This window comes from Canis lupus, chromosome 5 (assembly GCF_011100685.1).
Source record: "Canis lupus familiaris isolate Mischka breed German Shepherd chromosome 5, alternate assembly UU_Cfam_GSD_1.0, whole genome shotgun sequence".
In the NCBI taxonomy this organism is placed as follows: Eukaryota; Metazoa; Chordata; class Mammalia; order Carnivora; family Canidae; genus Canis; species Canis lupus.
The window spans coordinates 76,680,692-76,704,880 of record NC_049226.1 but is presented as its reverse complement, the minus strand read 5'-3'; the positions used below and the strand labels follow the sequence as shown (position 1 = coordinate 76,704,880).

The 24,189-nt window shown below is 38.0% G+C and overlaps 1 protein-coding gene and 1 pseudogene across 1 annotated transcript in view; one reads left to right on the top strand and one right to left on the bottom strand.

Annotated features, from left to right (window-relative positions):
• Window positions 1-24,189, bottom strand: part of GLG1 (golgi glycoprotein 1) — a 147,939-nt gene that overhangs the window by 38,317 nt on the left and 85,433 nt on the right. The window contains exons 2-4 of the mRNA XM_038538335.1: window positions 18,014-18,046; window positions 7,826-7,912; window positions 3,911-4,126 (exon numbers count right to left, since the gene is read on the bottom strand). Coding sequence (XP_038394263.1) covers window positions 3,911-4,126; window positions 7,826-7,912; window positions 18,014-18,046 — 336 coding nt within the window. The remainder of the gene's footprint in view (window positions 1-3,910; window positions 4,127-7,825; window positions 7,913-18,013; window positions 18,047-24,189) is intronic.
• Window positions 14,523-14,636, top strand: LOC119872094 (annotated as a pseudogene).

Genomic DNA, 24,189 nt, shown 5'->3' with positions numbered 1-24,189 from the left:
ATTTATTTATTTATTCATGAGAGACACACACACATACAGAGGCAGAGACACAGGCAGAGGGAGAAGCAGGCTCCATGCAAAAAGCCTGACGTGGGACTCGATCCTGAGACTCTGGGACCATGCCCTGGGCCAAACCACTGAGCCACCAAGGGATCCCCTGATAATAAACATTTCAACAGAAACATACCACTTCCTATTTACAGTATATAAGAAGTTTACAGTATATAAGAAGTTATCTTATATTACAGTATATAAGAAGTTATTCTTATATATAAGAAGTTATTAGTTACAACAAAATAATATCCTATACCAAAGTTCAGTAGCCCGTGATAACACACTTAGATGGCTGCTAGCAATAAGTCTTAATCATATAAAAGTGGTTGAAAATAATAATCTGATTGTCAACTCTTGATTTAGATTTAGCCTTTAGTCCTGGCATCGCAGGGTAAAGAAATGATTTCCATGTAGTGAGTGTTTCGCTGTATCTTAGGGTTTGTAACTGTTTTAAATGTGCCACCAGTAAGATTATCTATTTAGGGTTATTATATTTCTTAATGGTTCCATTTGCCTCTAAATAAAGGCAGCATCATTGTGGTTTGAGATCCCCTAAGGAATCTAAGATTTAATTATAATTACAGCAATTGTAGCACCTATCAGTGCTGGGCCATACCATCAACTCCATTAGATGTTTTCATTCATTGTAATTTTATTTTTTATTTTTTAAATTTTATTTATTTATTTATGATAGGCACACAGTGAGAGAGAGAGAGGCAGAGACACAGGCAGAGGGAGAAGCAGGCCCCATGCACCGGAAGCCCGACGTGGGATTCGATCCCGGGTCTCAAGGATCGCGCCCTGGGCCAAAGGCAGGCGCCAAACCGCTGCGCCACCCAGGGATCCCTCATTCATTGTAATTTTAGATGATTTTTTTCAAATAAACATATTTCAAGAACTTTTCTCAGTTCCATCGAGTTTCTGAGCTTTTTCAGTTCAGCCCATTTTAGTTATATAATTGAAATGTATTCAAATATTTGACAAAGAAGACTGCATGGCTAATTACTGAATAAGACCAAAAGCAAAAGAAGTAAACTACACATTGGCACATTATCTACAGGAAAATAAAATTACTCAGGTTAAAAAAGTTTAAGTTATTAACATAAAGACTTGACATAGGAATAAATAATCCTGTAAATGGACTTAAATGGACTTCTGTGGTGAGATAAAGGTCTGTCTTAAAACTACTAAGTGTCTTGATCAGGTTTTAGCAATTTGATAAAGGTAGTATCTTTTCTTCTCCAGAACCTTATCTTTTTTTTCTTAAAGAACAGAGAAAATAACACTAAATCTCAAAAAGGTAGGGAAGAGCTCACAGTTTTTATCTCTGCTATAAACCACTCTCCATCTCAATGTTTCTGGTGTCTTCTGTGGTCTTCCTCACTACATAAAGAGAAAAAAAGACTATCCAAATTATTCAAAGTAGCTGGTTAAGAGCAGCGAATGATAAAATTATGTAACTACTGAGGGAAAAGTCTAAAAGTAGTAATAATGTAGCACATGTCCACAATTAAGTGTCTGTATTGGATCTCACATTCTTTTTCTTCAGATGAAATAATTCATACTTTTAACTTTTGAAGATCTGCCCTTTCATTTTAACTCTATTTATTTAGAAAAATTTTTATTAACATATAGTCTTTGTTCTCAAACTTACATTAACATTTTCTTTAAAAATCAAAGTTTTGACATCATTTTCTATTTCATACAGAGGCAGGGTACAAACAGATTAGCCATTAGCCCTCTCTGACCTTGGGAGGAAGTCAGATCAAAGCCAATCACAGAAGAGTTTGTAAGCTTCAGTGGCAAATTTCAAATTGACAAGCCAGAAGCTGATTCGTTAATTTTCAGGATAATTTGCATATCTAAATAATTGACCTCAGAGAAATAAACTATAGTTTAAAAAGCCAAGAGGGTCTGAGGACATGCCTTCCCCATTTCCAAACTTGGCTGTAGCACCAGAGTGAAGTATATAGGAAGGAACATGCTTTTTCAGGAGTGTAAGCATGAATCTATCTTAATATCCTCCTAGCCTTTCAAGCTAGGATAGAGGATTGGTATAAACAGAAATTCACCCTAATAGGTAGGTATAGCAAAAGATAAACATGACAAAAACGTACATTTTGATGATCCACAGGAACATTTTTGTTTTTGTTATTTTAACAAAGCTGGGCAAATAATTCTCACCATCCAGTTCTCCAGCTCTGCTGGTACTACTGTTTTCCGTGATTATTTCAAGCTCTGAGACTTAATAACTCATATGTGCAGTTGAAAGCAGGTTTTATAGTGACAATTCAGATTGCTAGTGGGAACCTAACCAGCGATTATCTTGATGTCAACAGGGAAAAACTACTACAAACAGAGGTAAACTGTAATCACAAATATGGAAAAGTGTCATCACTGATTCCTAAAAAATATGTCTGGAACACTTATGTGAAGCTTTTAAAAAGAGATATGGAATTGGATATGATCTCTAACACCCTAAATAAAGTCAGAAGAGCTTCCTGAATTATTAGAGTAGCTTAAGTGCTTTTGTGCCATTTCTAGAGTCTGCTGGCAAGGAAGAAATCTCCCTTCTTTATTAAAACTGGTCTTTCTTCAGCTGCCAAAAGCTCTATGCCAAGTTCACAGTGCTCTCAAGACCGACTCAGAGGTGCCCTATGAAAGGGCCAGAGCCCTATGCTGGTATGAAGGAAAGGATACTTGGTGAAAGCCAGACAATAACCAGCACTAAAACCGTCATCTGGACTGGTGTGTGCAGTTCTAGCATTCAACACCATGCCCCCTTTGTCAGTGATAGAAGCCAGCAAACCATGGGGCAATGAACAAATAGAGGGCAAAAAGACAAAAAGGTTTTAATTTCCCTCATATTTCCTAAAGAGCCGATTAATGAGCAGCAGCAACTAATAGCTGACGCCAGAAATATGCCTCAGACCACCTCTACCCCAGCATCTGTTACTTCTCAGGAGTTTCACTCATTTTGCTGAGCCAACAAATTCAGAATAAACCTGACCAAACCTCCATTGTGACCTTATGGACAACAGACTCATAAGAACAAAAGTAAGACCACACATAATTAAGAAAGAAGTCAGCTAGATAGTTATTTTCATTCTCGTCTTTACTAAAATTAATTCTTCTGAGATAAAGATAGCCGTAGATCATATTTATAGAGTACCTTTTTGCTCACAAGTCAGAAGTACCTTCATAATCTTAAACTTTTCTAATATTTAAATAACTTCTTTTATATCAGTATGCTTACTAAGTAATTTTTTTTATAGCAGCAATGAGGTATATGCAGAGAAAGTTTAGAAAATTCAAGTCTCTTCTACCCCAACTACTTTGCTCCCAAGACAACAAAATGCTTTGCCAGGGAACACTATAGGTAACCAGCAACTGGTTTAGTATTTTGAAGATGACACTACTTTTGGGTGACATTAATTCCTCTGCTTTCCTATGCTGTACTGAAATACCACAAAAAGATGAAATACATTCACGGGTCCACTAGCCTTAGATCTTGAGGCTGTCTGGACCTCCACTTTAAGGACATCTCCAGCCCTAAATTTTTCCCATGCCAGTTATACAAAACTTTTTTTTAAAGATTTTATTTATTTACTTGAGAGAGAGACAGAGGCAAAGACAGAGCATGAGGATGAACGGTGGGGAGAAGGCAGAGGGAGAGGGAGAGGGAGAGGGAGAAGAGGCTCTGGGCTGAGCAGGGAGCCTGAATTGGGGCCCAATCCCAGAACCCCGAGATCATGACCTGAGCTGAAGGCAGACGCCTAACCATCTGAGCCACCCAGGTGCCCCTATACAAAACTTTTCATTCATTTGGTAAAGTTAGTATAAATATAGTAGATACCTTTTCTCCAAGCCGAATGCTGCCACATTTCAGAATGTTGATGTCATTTTTGCAGTCATCCATGAAGCCACAGATTAGACGGTAATCACTAAAAATGATGGCTGTCATCTTGGTGATGTACTGATGACACTGGTACTCAGTGATGTTGCCTCGGTGATCCACCAAGCAGGAAACCAAGTAACCTTTCCCAACTGGTTCATCAGCACATTCTTTAATCTGCTCCAAAGAAAGTGGCTGTTTTATACAAGTATTTTATTCTCGGATCAGACAACTTTTACAAAAGAGATAATGTCTAACATTTTCTTATTGATTTCCCATCTATATTTGGGGAAAAAAGAGGAAAGCACTTAGAAACACATTCGTTTTAAAGTAAATACTGTCATGCCTACTCAGATTGCTGTGGAATCTAGGAAATACCTGATTAATGTGTTTGGCAACAATTTTTTAAAATTTCAGCTTTATTGAGATATAATTAAAAAGAGCTTTTAACATCTATAGCTTTAAAATGGTTTTATTGAGAAGTCCCTTTATCCATGCAAAGAATGCAATGGACAGCGAGGAGCATAATCTGGGACACAGTTTTGGAAAACAGGTGTAGAACTGAAGTCTAGTGGCATGTCCCAAGCCAAACTACATAGCAAACTATTATTGTTAGGTAAACCTAATGGCCAAAAGGAGGGAGATGGGAAGGCATAACACTACTTCTTGATATGACATTAATATGCTCTGAATTAACTGTGGATTTAGACATGTTTTTGAACCTGATAGAATCCCAGTTTCACCACTGTGGTCTGGAACAGAAACATGTTTAAAGTGATGCTCAGCTCAGTCTGGCAAGAAGCCTGAGAAGGGGAAGGCCACTGCAATCCAATTTGGGTGGTTTAGACACATGTTCCAGTGGATCAAGCACAGAGTAATTCCATATGGTTAGTGTTCCTGCAAAGTGCATCCCAAACCACAAGTGCTAATGAAGCAAACTAGCCAAAAAACGCTGAAATTCAGGCATAAAAAAAGTAAAATCTACTTGTCAGGCTGTAAGCTTGAATTATAAGATAGGGAAGGTTGTTTGGAAAAATTCTATTGCATTTGAAGAAATTAAAAACAGAAATGGTAGTTTTGACAAGAGTAAGGGGCCTATATGTGAATGTTTATTTTTTAAATAAACAAGAAGAAAATGTTTTATTGGCTTTTTAAAATCAATAGTGACCATTTTCCACTATTACATTACCTATCCTAAATAGGTAGAGAGAGCAAAACAAATATACTTTCCCTTTCCAAAAGGTGCTAGGTGAAGAATATACACACATTATCTTATAAGCTTCAAGCCTAACTCTTGTATCATATCCAGACCAAGTCAAACACTCAGTTCAAGACAGAAAACTATGTTTACTTTTCAAGAAGCAAAGTTGAGAATTTAAGCAGTCTCTCACTCTGGCTTTAAGAGGCAGCAGAGATCTTTAACAATCAAGATGAATGCAACTCTTTCGACTTAACCTTGAGCCTTTTTTTTTTTTTTAAACATGTCCCAAAAAATGTATTTCCAGGAAAAGGGCTTTTGTTTTGTTTTTGAGCAAAGCAGAGGTGAGTTTCAAAAGTGAAAGGAGGAATAGCTGCATGAAAAATCTCAGCATTTGTAATTCAACCACTGAGAAAACCAAAACCCCATATAAGAACACAGAACTAGTGGCAGACACTTGGGTTTTGAAACTTAGTGAAGTGCAACTATTCATATAGCTCTTATACTGGGCAATCAATAGTTCACAAATTTGAAGAAAAACTAGCAGCACATTTTGAATTGGAGCCCCAGTGGGAAAATTAACTGTATATTTAGCTTTAATCACTTGAGATTTTACTGACACACAGAGATACAGTACCTATTTGTATTTTTTTTTTCAATTTTTATTTATTTATGATAGTCACACAGAGAGAGAGGCAGAGACACAGGCAGAGGGAGAAGCAGGCTCCATGCACCGGGAGCCCGATGTGGGATTCGATCCCGGGTCTCCAGGATCGCGCCCTGGGCCAAAGGCAGGCGCCAAACCGCTGCGCCACCCAGGGATCCCCCTATTTGTATTTTAAGTTTACCACCAATTACAACAGGGCGTAGTGTTTGAAATAAAAGTTTATGCTTTCTTTCAACCATTCTATTTGTTAGAGGCTTAATAGAACAGAAGGAAGATTTCTATGATTAACAGCAAAAAACATCATTAAGTCATCAAGATGTCCATGAATGGCAGTAAACTCTGAAGTGGCTGGGGAGCAAATTCATAAGGTGTCATTAGAAAAATGCTGACATCATTCTATTTTTGACATGAAGCAGGAGGAAAGTCAGCAGTATTTAGCTCAGTGATGGAGAGTAAATACAAGTCTGGTTTGTAGTTTGCAGGTATTCTTGTGATGCTGTTTTTCTCTTTGCAAGTAGGATTACAAGAAAGAGGATAGGAAGGAGATATCGATTAAAACATTTATTGGTAACTGTGTTCTTCCTGATATTTAATTTTCTTGAATAATCTGTCTCTAGAGAGGGATAAATTCCCATTTTTGCTTGAAATCTTTTATAAAACCACAACACCCCAAAAGGTTATAAGAGGATCACCATTACATAAATATTACAAGAAAACCAGTTATACATATATATAGCTTTTATAAGCTAGTAAAGAGCAAAATTATTCTGATGAATCTGCACAGACTCTGAGCTAAATTTCCACATGACAATCAAACTGTTGTATACACCTAACCATACAGGTAGTGAGGGGAATATGAGGTGGAGAATACTAAAGCTGAAGCCAGTATTTTCAAAGATATGCTATTCTATTCTGGAGCCCCAAAGTAAATATGAAGAAGCATCACTGCTTTAAAATAATAAAATGTATCAGATCAAGTATTAGGAGGTCTGAGGAAGAAAACACGTTCTACAAGGTCCCATAATGATTTAAATGAGGAACAAACTGAGGGTTTATTTATTTATTCATGAGAGACACAGAGAGAGAGAGGCAGAGATGCAGGCAGAGGGAGAAGCAGGCTCCATGCAGGGAGATCGACATGGGACTCGATCCTGGGACTCCAGGACCACACTCTGGGCCGAAGGCAGGCAATAAACTGCTGAGCCACCCAGGGATCCCGAAAAAGGTCTTTCTTAAGACCTAAGAATGTGGTCTTGAATTCAAGTCATCAGTGGGGTAGACTGAAGACTTAGCTATGTGTTGCAAGATGTAGAATTAACCTTGTGGTAAAAATAGCAACTGTTCTTTGTGATTCTATACTTTGGTATGCAGAGATCTCTGGCTTTTTGGAATTTATCACTGATTCCAAAAAATAAAATTAAAAAAAAATTCAATTATCACAATTTTCACTAATATTATTTGTTGTTCACAATAAACCAATTGAAAATTTTTCCCCAATTAGCATCCATACAATGCTATACATTTTCATTAATTATTTTTGTTTTTATATTCAACATCTATCTACAACAACATGTATGATTCCTTCACAAACCTTTTTAATGTTAACTCCTATTATTTGAAGCATATGCCTCTATGGTTCAATCAAACCAACTGCATAACTCAGAAACATTTATAAGCCTCTTGGGGAGATCATTTTGATATACTTCAGACACTAGCAGATTGCAAAAAGTGTGAGCACAGCACTGATGAAAGAAGCAGTTGTGTCCTCTGTTTGGGGACCAGTGGAGCCTGATTTCCAATGTGTCTGAATCAACGGCATCCTAGGATAAATGTAGGTGAATATCAACAAAAACGAGGCTAGTTATATTGCCCGCCACCACGGCCTCTCTCTCAGCCAATACAGATGTGAATTCCAAGAAAAGTAAAGTAACTAAGTCAGTCATTCTCCCCTTAATGGCTGGTCTGGTCAACAGATGCCATTAAATACTCACAAAATTCTTTCACAACCTACCTCTGATATGGTAGATTTGCAAACCTCTCTGGCCACAGATTCAAACTTGGGGTCCGTTGTTAGATTCAGCTTGTAATTCCACAGCAACTAGGTACAAGAGAAAAAAAAAAACAAAAAACTTCAGTTAAATAGAACGGAATTTTTCATCGATAGTTATTTTAAGTGATAAAAGTCCATTATACAAAAGTCAGATAAAGCATATTCAGTTAATAAAAAGTGAGATAAAAATGTCATTGTGTTTAGAGATAAAAGGGGAAAATGTGCAGAGCAAAATAAAACACTATCATTCAGGCATACTTTCTTCTTTTTTCATTTAAGGACAATTTTTTTTTTTTTAAACCCATGGAAAAAAATTACCATTAAAGTCCCTGGTAAGGTTTTCAGAGAAAACATTCATAAGGTTGTACAAGCTAAATTCTATTAAACCAGAAAGTCTAACCCACAAGCTCAGATTTAGTGGGGTTAGTTGCAGATTTCACAGTCCACAGTGCTTTCATAGATCAGTTTTATGAAGGAGAGATGCCCAGAGTCTAGTTTCCAGGCATATCTATCTTCATTCCTTTAAAACCCTCCTTTGGGGCAGCCTGGGTGGCTCAGTAGTTTAGCGCTGCCTTCAGGCCAGGGCATGATTCTGGAGACTGGGGATCGAGTCCCACGTTGGGCTTTCTGCCTGGAGCCTGCTTCTCCCTCTACCTGTGTCTCTGCCTCTCTCTCTCTCCATTTCTCTCATGAATAAATAAAATCTTTAAAACAAAACAAAACAAAACCTCCTTTGTCTTGACACATACACCATAAGGTCTACTTTACACAAATGTTTTTAACATGTTTTAAACCCCAAACTGTCTTAAGCCATTACTATCCACAGGAGAGTGCTGAATATTAGCTTTTGTAGCTTTACTTAAAAATTTTTAATGTATGATTCTATTTCTGAAAAGTAGCAGAAATGAGGGGGATGCCTGGGTGGCTCATCGGTTTGGCGCCTGCCTTCGGGCCAGGGCGTGATCCTGGGGTCCCAGGATTGAGTCCTGCATCGGGCTCCCTGCATGGAGCCTGCTTCTCCCTCTGCCTGTGTCTCTGCCTCTCTCTCTCTCTCTCTCTGTCTCTCATGAATAATAAAATATTTTTTAAAAAAGTAGCACAAATGAGCCCCTATACTTGGCTCAGATGGAGAGACAGAGCAGAGACTTTGTAGGATGCTAAACATGAAGAGATTGGGGGAGGGAGACGCAGTTCACAAGTCTTTCTCTCTGCTATACTCCAAGACTAAACAATACAATCAATCACTCCTGGTTCGCTGAAATATCTGCTTGGCACTTATACCACACACAGTCTCAACTCAAGTCTACATAGGCTAGTAGAGAAAATAGAAAAAAATGTTGAGTATGTACTGTACTAGGAACTGAGGGATAAAACAAAAGGAGAAAGACAAAGACTATACTATCCAGTGGTGGCTCTAGTGAATGGTAAGTAGTGTATTTGGTTAAATGGCAATACATAGTATCACAATCACAGCAGTATAGGGGAGGAGTACCCCAGACTGTGCTAGGGGGTTTGGTCAAGTGAAGTATACCAGAGAAAGTGCTATCTTAGATGAGACCTGAATGATTAGCAGCTAGCCACAGTAAAGGGGTAGGGAGAGGACCATTTTGGGTAAATGAAACAGCATGTATGGAAGCTCACAGCATGTATGGAAAGAGAAACAGGACATGTTATAGGAATTCAAAGTCCAGCAGAAGACTGACTCTGAAAGCCATTGTAAGTCATGCCTGAACTTCAACCTGAAAGTAATGGAAGGGAAAGTAAGGGAGTGACATGACCAGATCCGCTTTTTAGAAGTAGAATAGAGGCTTATATAACCTGTGTTAGGAACAACACAAAAATAGGCACTTAATTCTGTATAGTACTGAGGAAAACTTTGTGAATAAACAGAATGTGAAGGAAGAGTAGGATTTCTTCTCCCCCTCCCACAAAAGTCTGCCTAAAGCTCTAAGCCATCAACTATCCTCAATAAGTGAATTTTTAGGAAGGAGTAGAATCTGGCCACCATCTGTAACAAAAGCTCTAAGAGGATGGACTTCTGCCTTGTTCAGCCCAGTGCCTAGAAGAGTGAGTGATGGAATACACAGGCATCAACAAATATGTTAAACAGATGAACAAAAGAACAAACTTATACCATGATGAGTCACAAGTTCAACCCATAGGACATGAGAAGTCAAACTGAGAATGGATATAGGAAAAGCTGAAGGAATCTCGGTTCTCCATGCTCCTCACAAGCAAAGATGAATCCAGTGATTCAAAGACAAGGTTAGAATTTGAACAGATTTTATAATTATCTATGAATTAAGTCAGTACTACCTGATGATTAAATTTTATATTATATATTTTTAAAAGGTTTTCTATATTTATTTGAGAGAGAGAGAGAGAGAGAGAGAAAACACGAGCAAGGGAGCAGCAGGCAGAAGGAGAGGGAGAAGCAGACTCCCTGCTGAGCAGAAAGCCCCATGTGGGGCTCAATCTCAGGGTCCTGGGATCATGACCTGAGCCACCCAGGCACCTTTGAATTTTGTATTTTAAAATTAAAGCAACATTCTTCTTTTAAAATTAAGAACATTCTAATTCTGTGTATACATTAAACCAAAGACAGATTAAAATATTTCCTCCTTGAAGGACAAACATTATATGGTCTCATTCATTTGGGGAATATAAAAAGTAGTGAAAGGGAATAAAGGGGAAAGGAGAAAAAAATGAGTGGGAAATATCAGAAAGGGAGACAGAACATGAGAGACTCCTAACTCTGGGAAAAGTACAAGGGGTGGTGGAAAGGGAGGTGGGCGGGGGGTGGGGGTGACTGGGTGACAGGCACTGAGGTGGGCACTTGACGGGATGAGCCCTGGGTGTTATGCTATATGTTGGCAAATTGAACTCCAATAAAAAAAAATAAAATATTTCCTCCTTATTAAGTGATCTGTAGCTGACTCAGTGACATTTCTTTCATAAAAAGGAAGGAAGGAAGGAAGGAAGGAAGGAAGGAAGGAAGGAAGGAAGGAAGGAAGGAAGGAAGGAAGGAAGGAAGGAAGGAAGGAAGGAAGGAAAAGGGAAGGAAAGGAAAGGAAAGGAAAGGAAAGGAAAGGAAAGGAAAGGAAAGGAAAGGAAAGGAAAGGAAAGGAAAGGAAAGGAAAGGAAGAAAAAAGAGAAGCTCTCTGACAGCTCAAGGATTTAGAGTAAACAGCAACAAATGACAGAAAAAATATAAAATACAAATCACAGAGTGCTTCCTCACTGTAACACAAACTCAGACATCCTGTGATGGACTAGAAATTTATTTTCTGTCAAAGTCATTTAGGTAATCACTTAGAGCTTGCTTGCTTGCTTGCTTGCTTGCTTGCCTGCCTGCCTGCTTATTTATTTATTTATTTATTTATTTATTTATTTATTTATTTATGATAGTCACAGAGAGAGAGAGAGAGAGGCAGAGACACAGGCAGAGGGAGAAGCAGGCTCCATGCACCGGGAGCCCGACGTGGGATTCGATCCTGGGTCTCCAGGATCACGCCCTGGGCCAAAGGCAGGCGCTAAACCACTGCGCCACCCAGGGATCCCTAGAGCTTCTGAAATGTCTTTAATTTTTAATTTGAACATCTCATTTTTACTTTTCACTTTTTTTTGAGATATAATTCATATACTATAAAAGTTACCATTTTAAGTTTACAATTCAGTGGTTTTCAGTATATTCATAAGGTTGTGCAACCATTACCACAGTCTAATTGAGGACATGCTCAATCACCCCAGACAGAAACCCCATAGCTGTTGTGTCACTTCTTAAAATTCCTCCACCCGTCCTTGGGCAACCATTAATCTACTTCCTGGTCTTTTAGTTTTAATATGACCCAGTAATGTATTATTATTCTTTCAGGAATAGAAGTAAAAAGGGAATTCAATATGGGTTGCCACCAGTACCTTTTCCTCTAGAAAACATAAACACACATTACACCTGATTTTTGAGAGTTGGTTACTTATACCATATTTGATACTTGTCCCCTCCTGAGTGGTTATAATTGACTAAGAAAAATAATTGCAATTTGACAAAAAGTGCTATTGGTTAGCAAAAGTATTTCAACTTCAAGATGTTCATCTATGAATCCATCCACCTACCCATTTCCCCCTTCTAGACACATTTTGAGAAACTACTATACCCTGGAATCCTGCTAGTAACAAAATAAAGGGTGAAGAAAAAAAGCCACTGTTTCGGCATTCAAGGAGCTCAACCACAGGAGCCAAAAGACGAAAGAGTTGGACTGGGGAGCAAATAAGCAATAAAAATATTAAAATATAGTGTGATAAATGTGATACCAAATGCATCCGGAAGATGTTAAAGGAATACAAAAGAATGTGGAGGAGGGATAGGTGGAGGCAGTAGTGGTCAAATTATACTAGGCTCAATCCCCAGGAATAAGAAAGAATTTTGTCAGGTGAACTGAAGGAGGTTGGGGTTATAGGAGCACAAAGCTAGAAAGGACAGAAAGAGTCTTTATAACTTCTAGGGACATCCATAGCTCAGAATGGCTGCGTTGAGGTATGAAAGATAAGGCTCTGGGTTGCAGGCAGGGATCAGATCACATTGAGTATCAGAGCTCACATTAAAGAATGTGTAAATGTGTATTTTATCTTACAGGAAATAGGAAGCTAATGAATTTTACTGTGGCTTTATAGTAAATTTTGAAATCAGGAATTATGAATGCTCCAACTTTGTTCTTTTTATTAAGATCCTTTTGACTATTCTGGACCTTTGCATTTCCATATGAATTTTAGGATCAGCATGGCAATTTCTACAAAGTTGTCAGCAGAAATTTTGATAGGGATGGCACTGAATCTAGATCCACTTGGGGAGTATTATCATCTTAACAATATTACGTTTTCCAATCCATGAAACAGAATGTTTTAATTTCATTTTCAGATCACTCATTGCTGGTTAGTAGGAACACAAATGATTTTTTTTTTTACCTATTAATCTTCTTTAGTCTTCAGTCTAATTACTGTTAGAAAATTTCCTATGATAGAAACTGTAAAAACTAGTTGAATTTAGACAACTGCTTTTTAATGTACTTGAGATGGCGACATAACTTTTTCTCCTTTATTAACTTTTTAAACGTGAAATTAACTTCACAATTCCACAATAAATGCAATGTAGTCCTGATGTATTTCCCTTCTTATATTTTAGTGGATAGTTTGCTACTAATTTGGTTAGCATTTTTTCATCTATGGTTCACAAGTGACCCTGGCCCAGGTAAGAAAAACCTGTTATATCCTTGTTAGGTGATAGTAAGGTTATGTTAGCCTCATAATGAACAGAAAAATATTTCCACATTTTTTAACTCTTTAAAAGACTGATGTTAGGGCATCTGGGTGGCTCAGTGGGTGGGCATCTGACTTTGGCTCAGGTCATGATCTCAGCGTTCTGGAATCAAGGCCGGCACTGGGCTCTCCAGTGAGCACAGATTCTTCTTATCCCTCTCCCTCTACTCCCCACTGAGTGTGCGCGCTCTCTCTCTCTCAAATGAATAAATAAAATCTTAACAAAAATAAATAAGCAAATAAAAACTGTTGTTATTTTTCCCTTCCACCAATAAATCCATCTAGTTCTGGAGTTTTCTTTATGGTAAGATTTTTATTTATGGATTCATTTTTTTAAAGAAAATTTTAAAGTTTTATTTATTTAAGTAATCTCTACCACCCACACAGGGCTTGAGCTTACACTGAGATCAAGAATGGCATACACCACCAATTGAGCCAACCAGTCAATAAATATTTATATTTGCAGATTCATTTTTTTAAATAAATATAAGTTCCTCATATTTTCTACTTCTTGTGTTAGTTTTGATAAATTTGTTTTTCTAGGAATTTGTCCATTGTGTAAACATTTTCAAATTTATTGGCCCAAAGACTGTTCATAAGTAATCTTATCTCTTGCTTAATAACACGAATTTATTCCAGAACTACTTACTAAGTGGAAAGCTGTTTAATATTTTAAATGTGTTCCATTATTTTTTGGAAAAGATTGTATTTATTTATTCATGAGAGACTCAGAAAGAGAGGCAAAGACATAGGCAGGGGGGAGAAGCAGGCTCCCTGCAGGGATCCTCTTGTGGGACTTGATCCCAGAGCTCTGAAATCACGCCCTGAACTGAAAGCAGATGTTCAATCACTGAGCCACCCAGGCATCCCTTGTTCCATTAATTTTAATGGGAAAATATAATGCATCTTATTCCAACCCAAAAGTGTATTAGTTTGCTAGGGCTGCCATAACAAAATACCAAAGATTGGGTGTCTTAAACAACAAGAGATTTATTTTCTCACAATTCTGGAGTCTAGAAATCTGAGAGTAAGGGGTTGGCAATGATTTCTTCTGAGACTTCTCTCCTTGGCTTGTAAAGAGAGCCATCAGCTCCTTGTATCTTCACATGGTCTTCCCTCTGTGTCTTAATATTCTCTGTTTTAAGGACATCAATTCTCCTGTTTTCTGTCTACTACTGGTCCCCATCTTGAGCAGTGTCAAATCCTTCTTATTCTCCAGCCTTTTAGGAGTTCTAGGGCACAGATTATCTGCTTTCTGGGATTTCCCTAGACCAGAGTTACTCTACTGGTGGATTCTGAGGTTTTTTTTCCCTCTAATTTTTTGCTTTATAATAACGCCACATCAAGCTTTGCACAGTGGCAGTATTGTACCCAATGAGGTTTATCCAAGGCACGATTATTGCTAATAATGGCATAACAAATAACCTCTTCTAGACATATTTGAATCCATTCTTTTAAGTAGAACTACACATAAATTCTTAAAAGTAAAAATGCGAGGCCAAAGTATGTAAACATTTTAAGTTGATTGCTTTACAAATAAGTTTTTCATACTTATATTCTTATTCATAGGCTAGAACAGAGTTTAGCAACTTTTTCTACAAAAGGCCAAAAGCAAAATCTTTTATAATTCTAGGGATCTACAGTTTTTGTTGAAACTATTCAACCTGGGCAGCCCTGGCGGCTCAGTGGTTTAGCGCCGCCTACAGCCCAGGGCCTGATCCTGGAGACCCGGGATTGAATCCCATGTCAGGCTCCCTGCATGGAGCCCGCTTCTTTCTCCCTCTGCCTGTGTCTCTGCCTCTCTCTCTCTCTCTCCTCTCTGTGTATTCTCATGAATAAGTAAATAAAATATTAAAAAAAGAAAGAAAGAAACCATCCAACCTTTCTGTTGTAGTATGGAAAGCAACCAAAGACAGTATGTAACTGAATGGGGGCGTGGGTATGTTCCAATAAAACTTTATGCATAAAAACAGGCAGTGGTCTGGACTTGGCCAATGGGTAGCAGTTTGCTGATTAGTGGGCTAGAGAATGTGTAAATCCCCACATTCCCATGAATATTGTGTATATTTTTTAATATTGTGTATTTATCAAATTTTTTGTTTGCTAATCAGATAGATGAAAACAGTGCACCTGTTTGTCTTTTAATTTTCACATTTTTAATTATTAGAGAGAATCAAATTTTCATTGATTATTGGACATCTTTATCTTTACCTGTGAATAGTCTATACCTGTTGCCTATGTTTACTCACAGCACTTTCTATTAAAGAATATAGTCCTTTGGGGGCACCTGGGTAGCTTAGTTGGTTAAGCATCTGACTCTTAGTTTCAGGTTAAGTCATGATCTCAAGGTCATGACACTGATCACTGCCTTGAGCTCCACGCTGTGTGGGGAACCTACTTAAGATTTTCTCAGGGCGGGGGTGGGAGGGGATTTTCTCTCCGGTAGTCCAGGTGGCTCAGTGTTTTTTTTTTTTTTTTTAAGTTTTATTTATTTATTCATGAGAGACACAGACTGAGAGAGAGGCAGAGACACAGGCAGAGGGAGAAGCAGGCTCCACACAGGGAGCCCGATGTGGGACTTGATCCTGGATCCCGGCCCGGGCCGAAGGCAGGCACCCAACCACTGAGCTACCCAGGCGTCCCGGCTCAGTGGTTTAGCGCTGCCTTCAGCCCAGGGCCTGATCCTGGAGACCCGGGATCAAGTCCCACATCAGGCTTCCTGCATGGAGCCTGTTTCTCCCTCTACCTGTGTCTCTGCCTCTCTCTCTCTATCTCTCTGTGCATGTGTGTCTCTCGTGAATAAATAAATAAAATCTATAAAAAAAAAAAAAGATTTTCTCTGTCTTACTCAGCCCCTCCCCCTGCTCACTCAAGCTCTCTCTCAAAAAATAAAAACACATAGTCCTTTTTTTAAATCGGTGTTGCAAATACTTTTTCATAATTTACACAACTTTTTGAAGGAAAAATCTCAAGTCTTTTGAATTTGTTTAATGCAATCAAATTTTTAAATCTTTTTTTAAAAAATATATTTAAAAAAATAAAAATAAAAAATATATTTTTTCTTTTAAAGATTTAAAGGATTTAAAGATTTAAGGGATCCCTTAAAAATATTTCTTAAAGTTGTATCATGTTTAGAAAAATCTCAAAAAAAAAAAAAAAAAAAAAGAAAAGAAAAATCTATGTTCGTATTTTCTTCTACTACTCTTGTGGTTTTAGTTTTACTTTAAGTCTCCAACCTAAGGATGCCTGGGTGGCTTAGCGGTTGAGCATCTGCCTTTGGCTCAGGTCGTGATCCTGTGGTCATGGGATCGAGTCCCACATCAGGTTCCCCCCATGGAGCCTGCTTCTCCCTCTGCCTGTGTCTCTGCCTCTCTGTGTGTTTCTCTCATGAATAAATAAATAAAATCTTAAAAAAAAAAAAAGTCTCTGACCTATCTACACATTCATTAGAATAAGTAGTCAATCTACACAGTTAGCCTTCTTCTCTGCTCTGGCAGTCTCCCCTTTAAACTACCTTCTAAATTGTTGATAGAGACCTCTTTCAGTATTGTCAGATACAACAATTCCTCTTTTAAAACCCACCTCAAAAAAATAAATAAATAAATAAATAAATAAATAAAGAAAGAAAGAAAGAAAGAAAGAAAGAGAAAGAAAGAAAGAAAGAAAGAAAGAAAGAAAGAAAGAAAGAAAGAAAGAAAGAAAGAAAGAATAAAACCCACCTCAAGTACCATCTCCGCTATTAAATCTTGCCTGACATCAATCCCACCTGGGCAAAAATTAACTTTTGTGTCCCCTCTGTACACTATATAGATTTCTACCAAAGCACCCAGTACTTTTTGCACAGATTTGATTTCACATCAGCTTCCTTTTTTTTTTTTTTAATTAAAAATTTTTTTTTTAAATTTATTCATGAGAGAGACAGAGACAGAGACAGAGACACAGGCAGAGGGAGAAGCAGGTCCTGCAGGGAGCCGGACATGGGACTTGATCCCGGGATCACGACCTGAGCTGAAGGCAGGCGCTAAACCGCTGAGCCACCCAGGGATCCCCATCATCAGCTTCCTTTTAACATTATACTTTACAGAATACAGATAAATATATATGATCTTTTAAAGGTTTTATTTATTTATTTGAGAGAGAAAGAGTGCCTCCAAGTGCACAAGCAGAGGAAGCGACGGAGAGAGAGGGAGAAGTAGACTCCCACTGAACAGGGAGCCAGACTCGGGGCTTGATCCCAGGACCCCAGGATCATGACCTGAGCTGAAAGCAAATGCTTAACCAACTGAGCCATCTAGGCCCCCTGATACTTATGATTTTTAATGAATTAATTCTAGTTATCTCTAGAGTATATGCGTACATAAAACTTTTAACATAAGGCACCAGGGTGGCTCAGACAGTTAAGCAGGTCATGATCCCAGGGTTCTGGGATTGAGGTCTAAGTTGGGTTCACTGTTCAGCGAGAGTCTACTTCACCCTCTCCCTCTGCCCACTTACATGCTCTCTCTCACACCTGCTTTCTCTCAAATAAATAAAATATTTTAAAAAATAAAAATAAAGTTGTAAGCTTAATAAGCAGAGAAACAATTATTTTCATATGGTAACTGTAACTGAAGTAAAATTTAAGCTTAAGTACATAAATATTTGACAAAATCTGCTTGTTTCTAGAGTGGAGGGGTATTTGCAGATTTACCATGGTCCTTAAATAAGGTTTATCATCCTTGTTAAGATTAAGAGAATCTAAGAAGACATAATGTTTCCCAAAACAACAGGAAAAACATCCTGAATCTGCCATATATATAAAGCACAGATGGTGAGTTATGGAAAATCCATACTTACATGATTGCAGTCTGAAGAAATCTCATTTTCAGGCTAAAAGGAAAAAAAAAGAGATGATGTTAAAAAAAAAAACTCCCAAGTTTTCAAATACCACCAAAATAAACTCAAAATAAGAAATGTGAATATTTAACTGAACATGTTTAAGAAATAAAATGGAGCTTATGTATCTTTTAGATTTCCAGAGGAAAACATGCCAAAAAAGTAGATGAGACACACTCCCTTACCAATCAATCTGAAAATGGGGAAAATGGAAAAGAAAGTACTAAAGGAACAAAGCAATAGTGACATGAGGATCCTTATAAGACACTTGGTAATTCTGAAACCTAAAGAAGATCAAGCACAATACGGTGTCCTTTCTTTAAAGAAAGTGAGATATTTAGAAAAACAAACAAAACCCCAGGTTTATTCAAGAGGGGAAAAAAGGTCTGTTAATGATTTAAAAACTAATCTCTGTGCCTGGGTAGCACAGTTGGTTAAGCAACTGATCTCAGTGTTGAGTCTGAGCCCCACACTGGGCTCCTCACTGAGCAGAATCGCTTGAGGTTCTCTCTCCTTCTCCCTCTGCTCCTCCTGCTCATCATGCGCTCTCTCTCAAACACATACATACTAATCTGATGTCACCACTGCTAGGTGATGAGTACAGAGGAACTCAATGTAACTTATTAGGAGTCTACAGTCTTGCAAGTATGTAATTTAAAATAGGAAGTTCTTTCAAAACAGCAATTGAATATCTGTATCTATCTATCTATCTATCTATCTATCTATCTATCTATCTATCTATCTATCTATATTCCCATGACTGCATATACTCTGCAAAGTCAGGTACATGTACCAGAGGTAAAATGAACTTTTTATTCCATAATTTAAAAAGTAGGGACCCCTGGGTGGCGCAGCAGTTTGGCGCCTGCCTTTGGCCCAGGGCGCAATCCCGGAGACCTGGGATCGAGTCCCACATCGGGCTCCCGGTGCATGGAGCCTGCTTCTCCCTCTGCCTGTGTCTCTGCCTCTCTCTCTCTCTGTGACTATCATAAATAAATTTAAAAATAAATAAATAAATAAATAAATAAATAAAATAAAAAGTAGACTAGGTTGTGTTTAATATTACATAACTTTGCAATACACATGTCCTTTAGTTTCCTTGTTCATACTTAAAAAAGATACAGTTGTAAGAAGACACACATTTTCTTTGAGTTTCCATAACATTCCAAAGCAAGTGAATTTTGCATACCATCTATGAAATATTACCAATGCAGTTAATAAAAGGTGCCGTTTTCAAAATAAAAATGTCTCTATTCAAGGAGAAAGACGAGGCAATAAAGAAAACAGTAAATATTAACAAGTTAAGCAGCCACAACTATTAGCATCACTTCAGAAAGAAAAGGTTTTCTAGAGAACTATTAATTCCATTGCAGAATTTAGTGGGCATTGACACTAATATACAAACTCATTTTTGTACTTACTTATAAAATATTAAAACTGACTTTCACTAGATTGTTGGGTAATCATGAGATTACAACACATCACCTGTGGACTGTCCCCCTACTTGTCTAAATAAAAACATATTTTAATGACTTTCTGGGGAGGCTTTCTGAGTCTCAGAAATAAGCCTCCAGACTATGAGTTAAGCTAGCTTCACTCTGTTCCCTCCACTTCAACTCCAAGCACTTATCTTACATCTCTTACCAGTTGCCTGGGTGGCTCAGTGGTTGAGCGTCTGCCTTCGGACCAGGGCATGATCCCAGAGTCCCAGGATCGAGTCCCACATCAGGCTCCCTGCATGGATCCTACTTCTCCTCCCTCTGCCTATGTCTCTGCCTCTCTCTGTATCTTGCGAATAAATAAATAAAATCTTTAAAAAAAAAAAAAAAAGAATGCTTTATTTTGTTTAGGCAGTTTTCTACCTTATTCCATTTTTATCTATCTCTCAAATTTGTTCCAATCAATTAGCAATTTTTGTTCTTTCTCAAAGGAAGCAAAAAAGCCAATTAATATCACTATCATCTCTACCAGTATTCATTTCTACTAAATAATAACTTTGGATTAAAGGGGCATTCTTGAGGGTCACCTGGCTGGATCAGTTGGTAGAGCATGCAACTTTTGATCTCAGAGTCATAAGTTCAAGCCCCACTTTAGGTGTGGAGCCTACTTAAAAAAATAATAATTTTTAAAAAAGGAGCATTCTGTAAAGAAATTCAGAGCATTGGAGCATTTTCAAAATAAGGTATTTACATAATATGTAAGTTACTTATGGAAAACAGTGTTGTCATGTCTATGGTTCACAGGATCTACATTAGTAAATTAATGACTGTTTTAGTGGCCTGCTTCCCTACAGTGGTAGACTGGATTATTTCTATTTTTTACTTTTTTTTTTTTTTTAAGATTTTATTTATTTATTCATGAGAGGCACAGAGAGGGAGAGACATAGGCAGAGGGAGAAGCAGGCTCCATGTAGGGAGCCCGACATGGGACTTGATCCCAGATCTCCAGGATCACGCCCTGGGTCAAAGGCAGGCACTAAACCGCTAAGCCACCCAGGCTGCCCTTTACTTCTCTCTAATAGCATCTGATACCCACAACCTTTGCCCTGTAACTCTGCACAACCTCAAGCTGTGCAACAAGTATACACTCTGCTCCAATGATATGGGGCTAGATTTCTGACTTGCTTTGGCCAACGGGATTTTACATAGACATAAAAGAAGAGGTTTTTTTTTTTTTTAATTTTATTTATTTATGATAGTCACACAGAGAGAGAGAGAGAGGCAGAGACACAGGCAGAGGGAGAAGCAGGCTCCATGCACCGGGAGCCTGACATGGGATTCGATCCCGGGTCTCCAGGATCGCGCCCTGGGCCAAAGGCAGGCGCCAAACCGCTGCGCCACCCAGGGATCCCAAAAGAAGAGGTTTTAAATGTGCTTGGGCCCGTTTAGCTTTTTACTCCCACACTCCTGCCATTCCCCAAGAGAAGAACACATCCAGATAGCTGCTAGTACAAGAAGGAGAGACATGTGGAGCAGACCTAAACCTAACCTGGAGCCCAGAGCAGAGCCATCCCAACTGCCCTGCAGAGCCATGGGTAAGAAAAGTAAATATATGTCATTATAAACACTTGAATTTTGAGGGAGTTTGTTACAAAGAAAAAAAAATGAGTAATATACCTATCAAGCAAATAAAGTAATAAAAATTCTAAAACCTTTAAACTGCAATTGATAACAGCTACAATCTAATTTAGTGGATTATGTTAGTAAGTAGAGTATTGCAGCCTTTTATGAAGGAATGACGTGAGGCATGGAGACACAAATGAACTGCATATTTAGAGACCAGTGTTTAGTTTTTGTCTCTTTTGTCAACTTAATTTGTAATTGAAAAACTGGTCTTATTTTTTTTCTTTTTAATGTCTCTTTCCAGAAAGAGATGCCAATGTAGGAATGCCATAAGAACAAAGTATAATGTTAAGCCATTGAGACTCATAGGCTGAACAGCTATGAAGAATTTCTACATGTAATTGCAAATAATTTCAGAAATATAAAAGGGTCTTTAGAATCAAAGGGCATAGTGACGTTCAGAGGAACTGAACAGAGACCTATCTGTAAAATATAAAATGTAGCATACCCAAACAGTAGGAACATGAATAATGCTAGCACAAAGTAACTCTAGAGAAGTATAAAGAGAAAACGCGATGGTTTAGCACTCAGCCATTTGATAAGACACTAAAAGACAAAAATCTCAAGAACCAAAAACAGATGTGGGTGCTGACAGAGGTTTGATTCTCATCACTGTGCCATTCCTGTAATGTCCCAATCAAATCACTTCATCAGACATAGTATATATCTATTTCTGCAAAACTATAAACGCAGATAGGCTTGATTATCTTTAATCTTAGAAGATGAATAGTATGGGGAATAAAACCCAAAATTACTAAGATAGAATAAGGCTGAATTTTTTTTGGCTTTTTTTTTTTTTTTTTACGATTTTATTTATTTATTTATTTATTTATTTATTTATTTATTTATTTATTTATTTATTTATGAGAGAGAGAGAGAGAGAGAGACACAGGAAGAGGGAGAAGCAGGCTCCATGCAGGGAGCCTGATGTGGGACTCAATACCGGGTCTCCAGGATCAGGCCCTGGGCTGAAGGCAGCGCTAAACCACTGAGCCCTTTTTTGGCTTTTGTTAACAATCAATGAAAAATACTCTGAAATGATGCCAAGAGATGAATCAACATGTAAATACCGGATAATCATGATGTACCCAAAACTGTGCAAAGCATTGTTGTGGGATACGGTAGAAAGATAAGATACTGTCTCTAACTCAGGTAGTTTACAATCCAGTTGTAGAGATAAAATGGTGAAGTCAAGAAATTAAGTAAGAATAGGGACTTGAGACAGGCCTGAAAGATTAGACAAAAGAATGATTTCCAAAGAAGATGCAGGTTAGATGATCCCTAGGGCTCAAGAAGAAAATAAAAGAATCTCTTTTTTAAAAAAGCTTTTTTAATTTATATTTTCATGTTTTTATAATATATAGAATAATTAATATTTTATAAATAACTATAATACTAGGGGTATATATAGTAATTTTTCAAATGATAAAAAAGAACATGATCAAGACAGAGGATTAAGAGCTGAAACCTTCCTTGCAACCAATTTAGGAGACCTCTCCTCACTCTCATCCCTTCAAGTTAGAGACAAAGAGCTGGCTCCTCGACTGTGGAACCTCAAATTAGAAGTTGAGCTTTGCTATATTATTAGCCACTCTCCATCACTTTGGAGATAGAATTCTGAACTTCAAAAAGAAGGTTCTCTTACATCAAGTGCTTCCTCATGGAAATAAGTAATTGTGGGATCACTGGGTGGTGCAGCGGTTTAGTGCCTACCTTTGGCCCAGGGCACGATCCTGGAGACCCGGGATCGAATCCCACGTCGGGCTCCCGGTGCATGGAGCCTGCTTCTCCCTCTGCCTATGTCTCTGCCTCTCTCTCTCTCTCTCTCTGTGTGTGTGACTATCATAAATAAATTTTTAAAAAATTTGGAAAAAAAAGGAAATAAGTAATTGTCCTCTTGGCAATGGAACTGGGAGGAGAAAAATTTTTGAAAAGCCTCATAAATAGCTTTCTGTTAATTAATTTATTTTTTTAAGATTTTATTTATTCATGAGAGACACACAAAGAGAGAGAGAGAGAGAGAGGCAGAGACACAGGCAGAGGGAGAAGCAGGCTCCATGCAGGGAGCCCGACGTGGGACTCAATCCCGGGTCTCTAGGATCAGGCCCTGGGATTAAGGTGGCGTTAAACCCCTGAGCCACCCGGGCTGCCCAGCTTTCTGTTAATTTACTATTATTATTTTAGGCTTTCTGTTAATTTAATGACCAAACTTTATAGAAAAGATTGAAGTTGCATATATTAGTATCAATAAAGAAACTATTATGAATAGAGGAAAGAGAAAAAAGAAAAGAATGTGACATGACCCAACCCAACACAGCAAGGACTAAACTTGAGAAGGAGCTCAGATAGTGCTGAACAAGCAATGTGGCAGTAACACTGTAAAGAAGATAAGCACTGTGCGCTTGGACACATCTGCCTGGCAACTCCAAAAAGGAATGTCATGGGTAGCAGGAAAAGGGAAAATGTGGCACTTAACTAAGCTAAGTGCTACCTTCATTTCTTACAGGACAGATTGCAAGATAAATGGTATTATGTCCAATTTTATAGATGAAGATATTGAAATACAGAGAAACTCAGTAATGTGATCAAAGCGTACTTGTAGAACACAACAAAACTAGAGTTTAAATAATGATAATAAATGGCAACTAATGTTCACTGTGATGATTTCAGCTTCATACCTCCCCAAAAAAGATTCCACAGGTCAGACTAAGCAAAACGATAGCAGGGGGTGGGGAGTGGGAGGTGGGGGTGTGTCTTCAGGAAGTGCAAGAAAAAGAAAGACAGGATGAATAAACAGAACAGGTGCTCTAGAATGATCTGACAGCTACATGATACATTTAGATGCAGGCAGCCCTGCTAAGAAACTGCTGGAGTAATTAGATCAACTACAAAATCCACATCGGCCCTACAATAACCACAGGAAGTTATAACAAAAGTTAGCGTAGTTCACTTGGCCTTTTTGAATCAATGATTTAAATGTTTTGGGTATTACTGTACTTTAATCTCCTCGTGGGG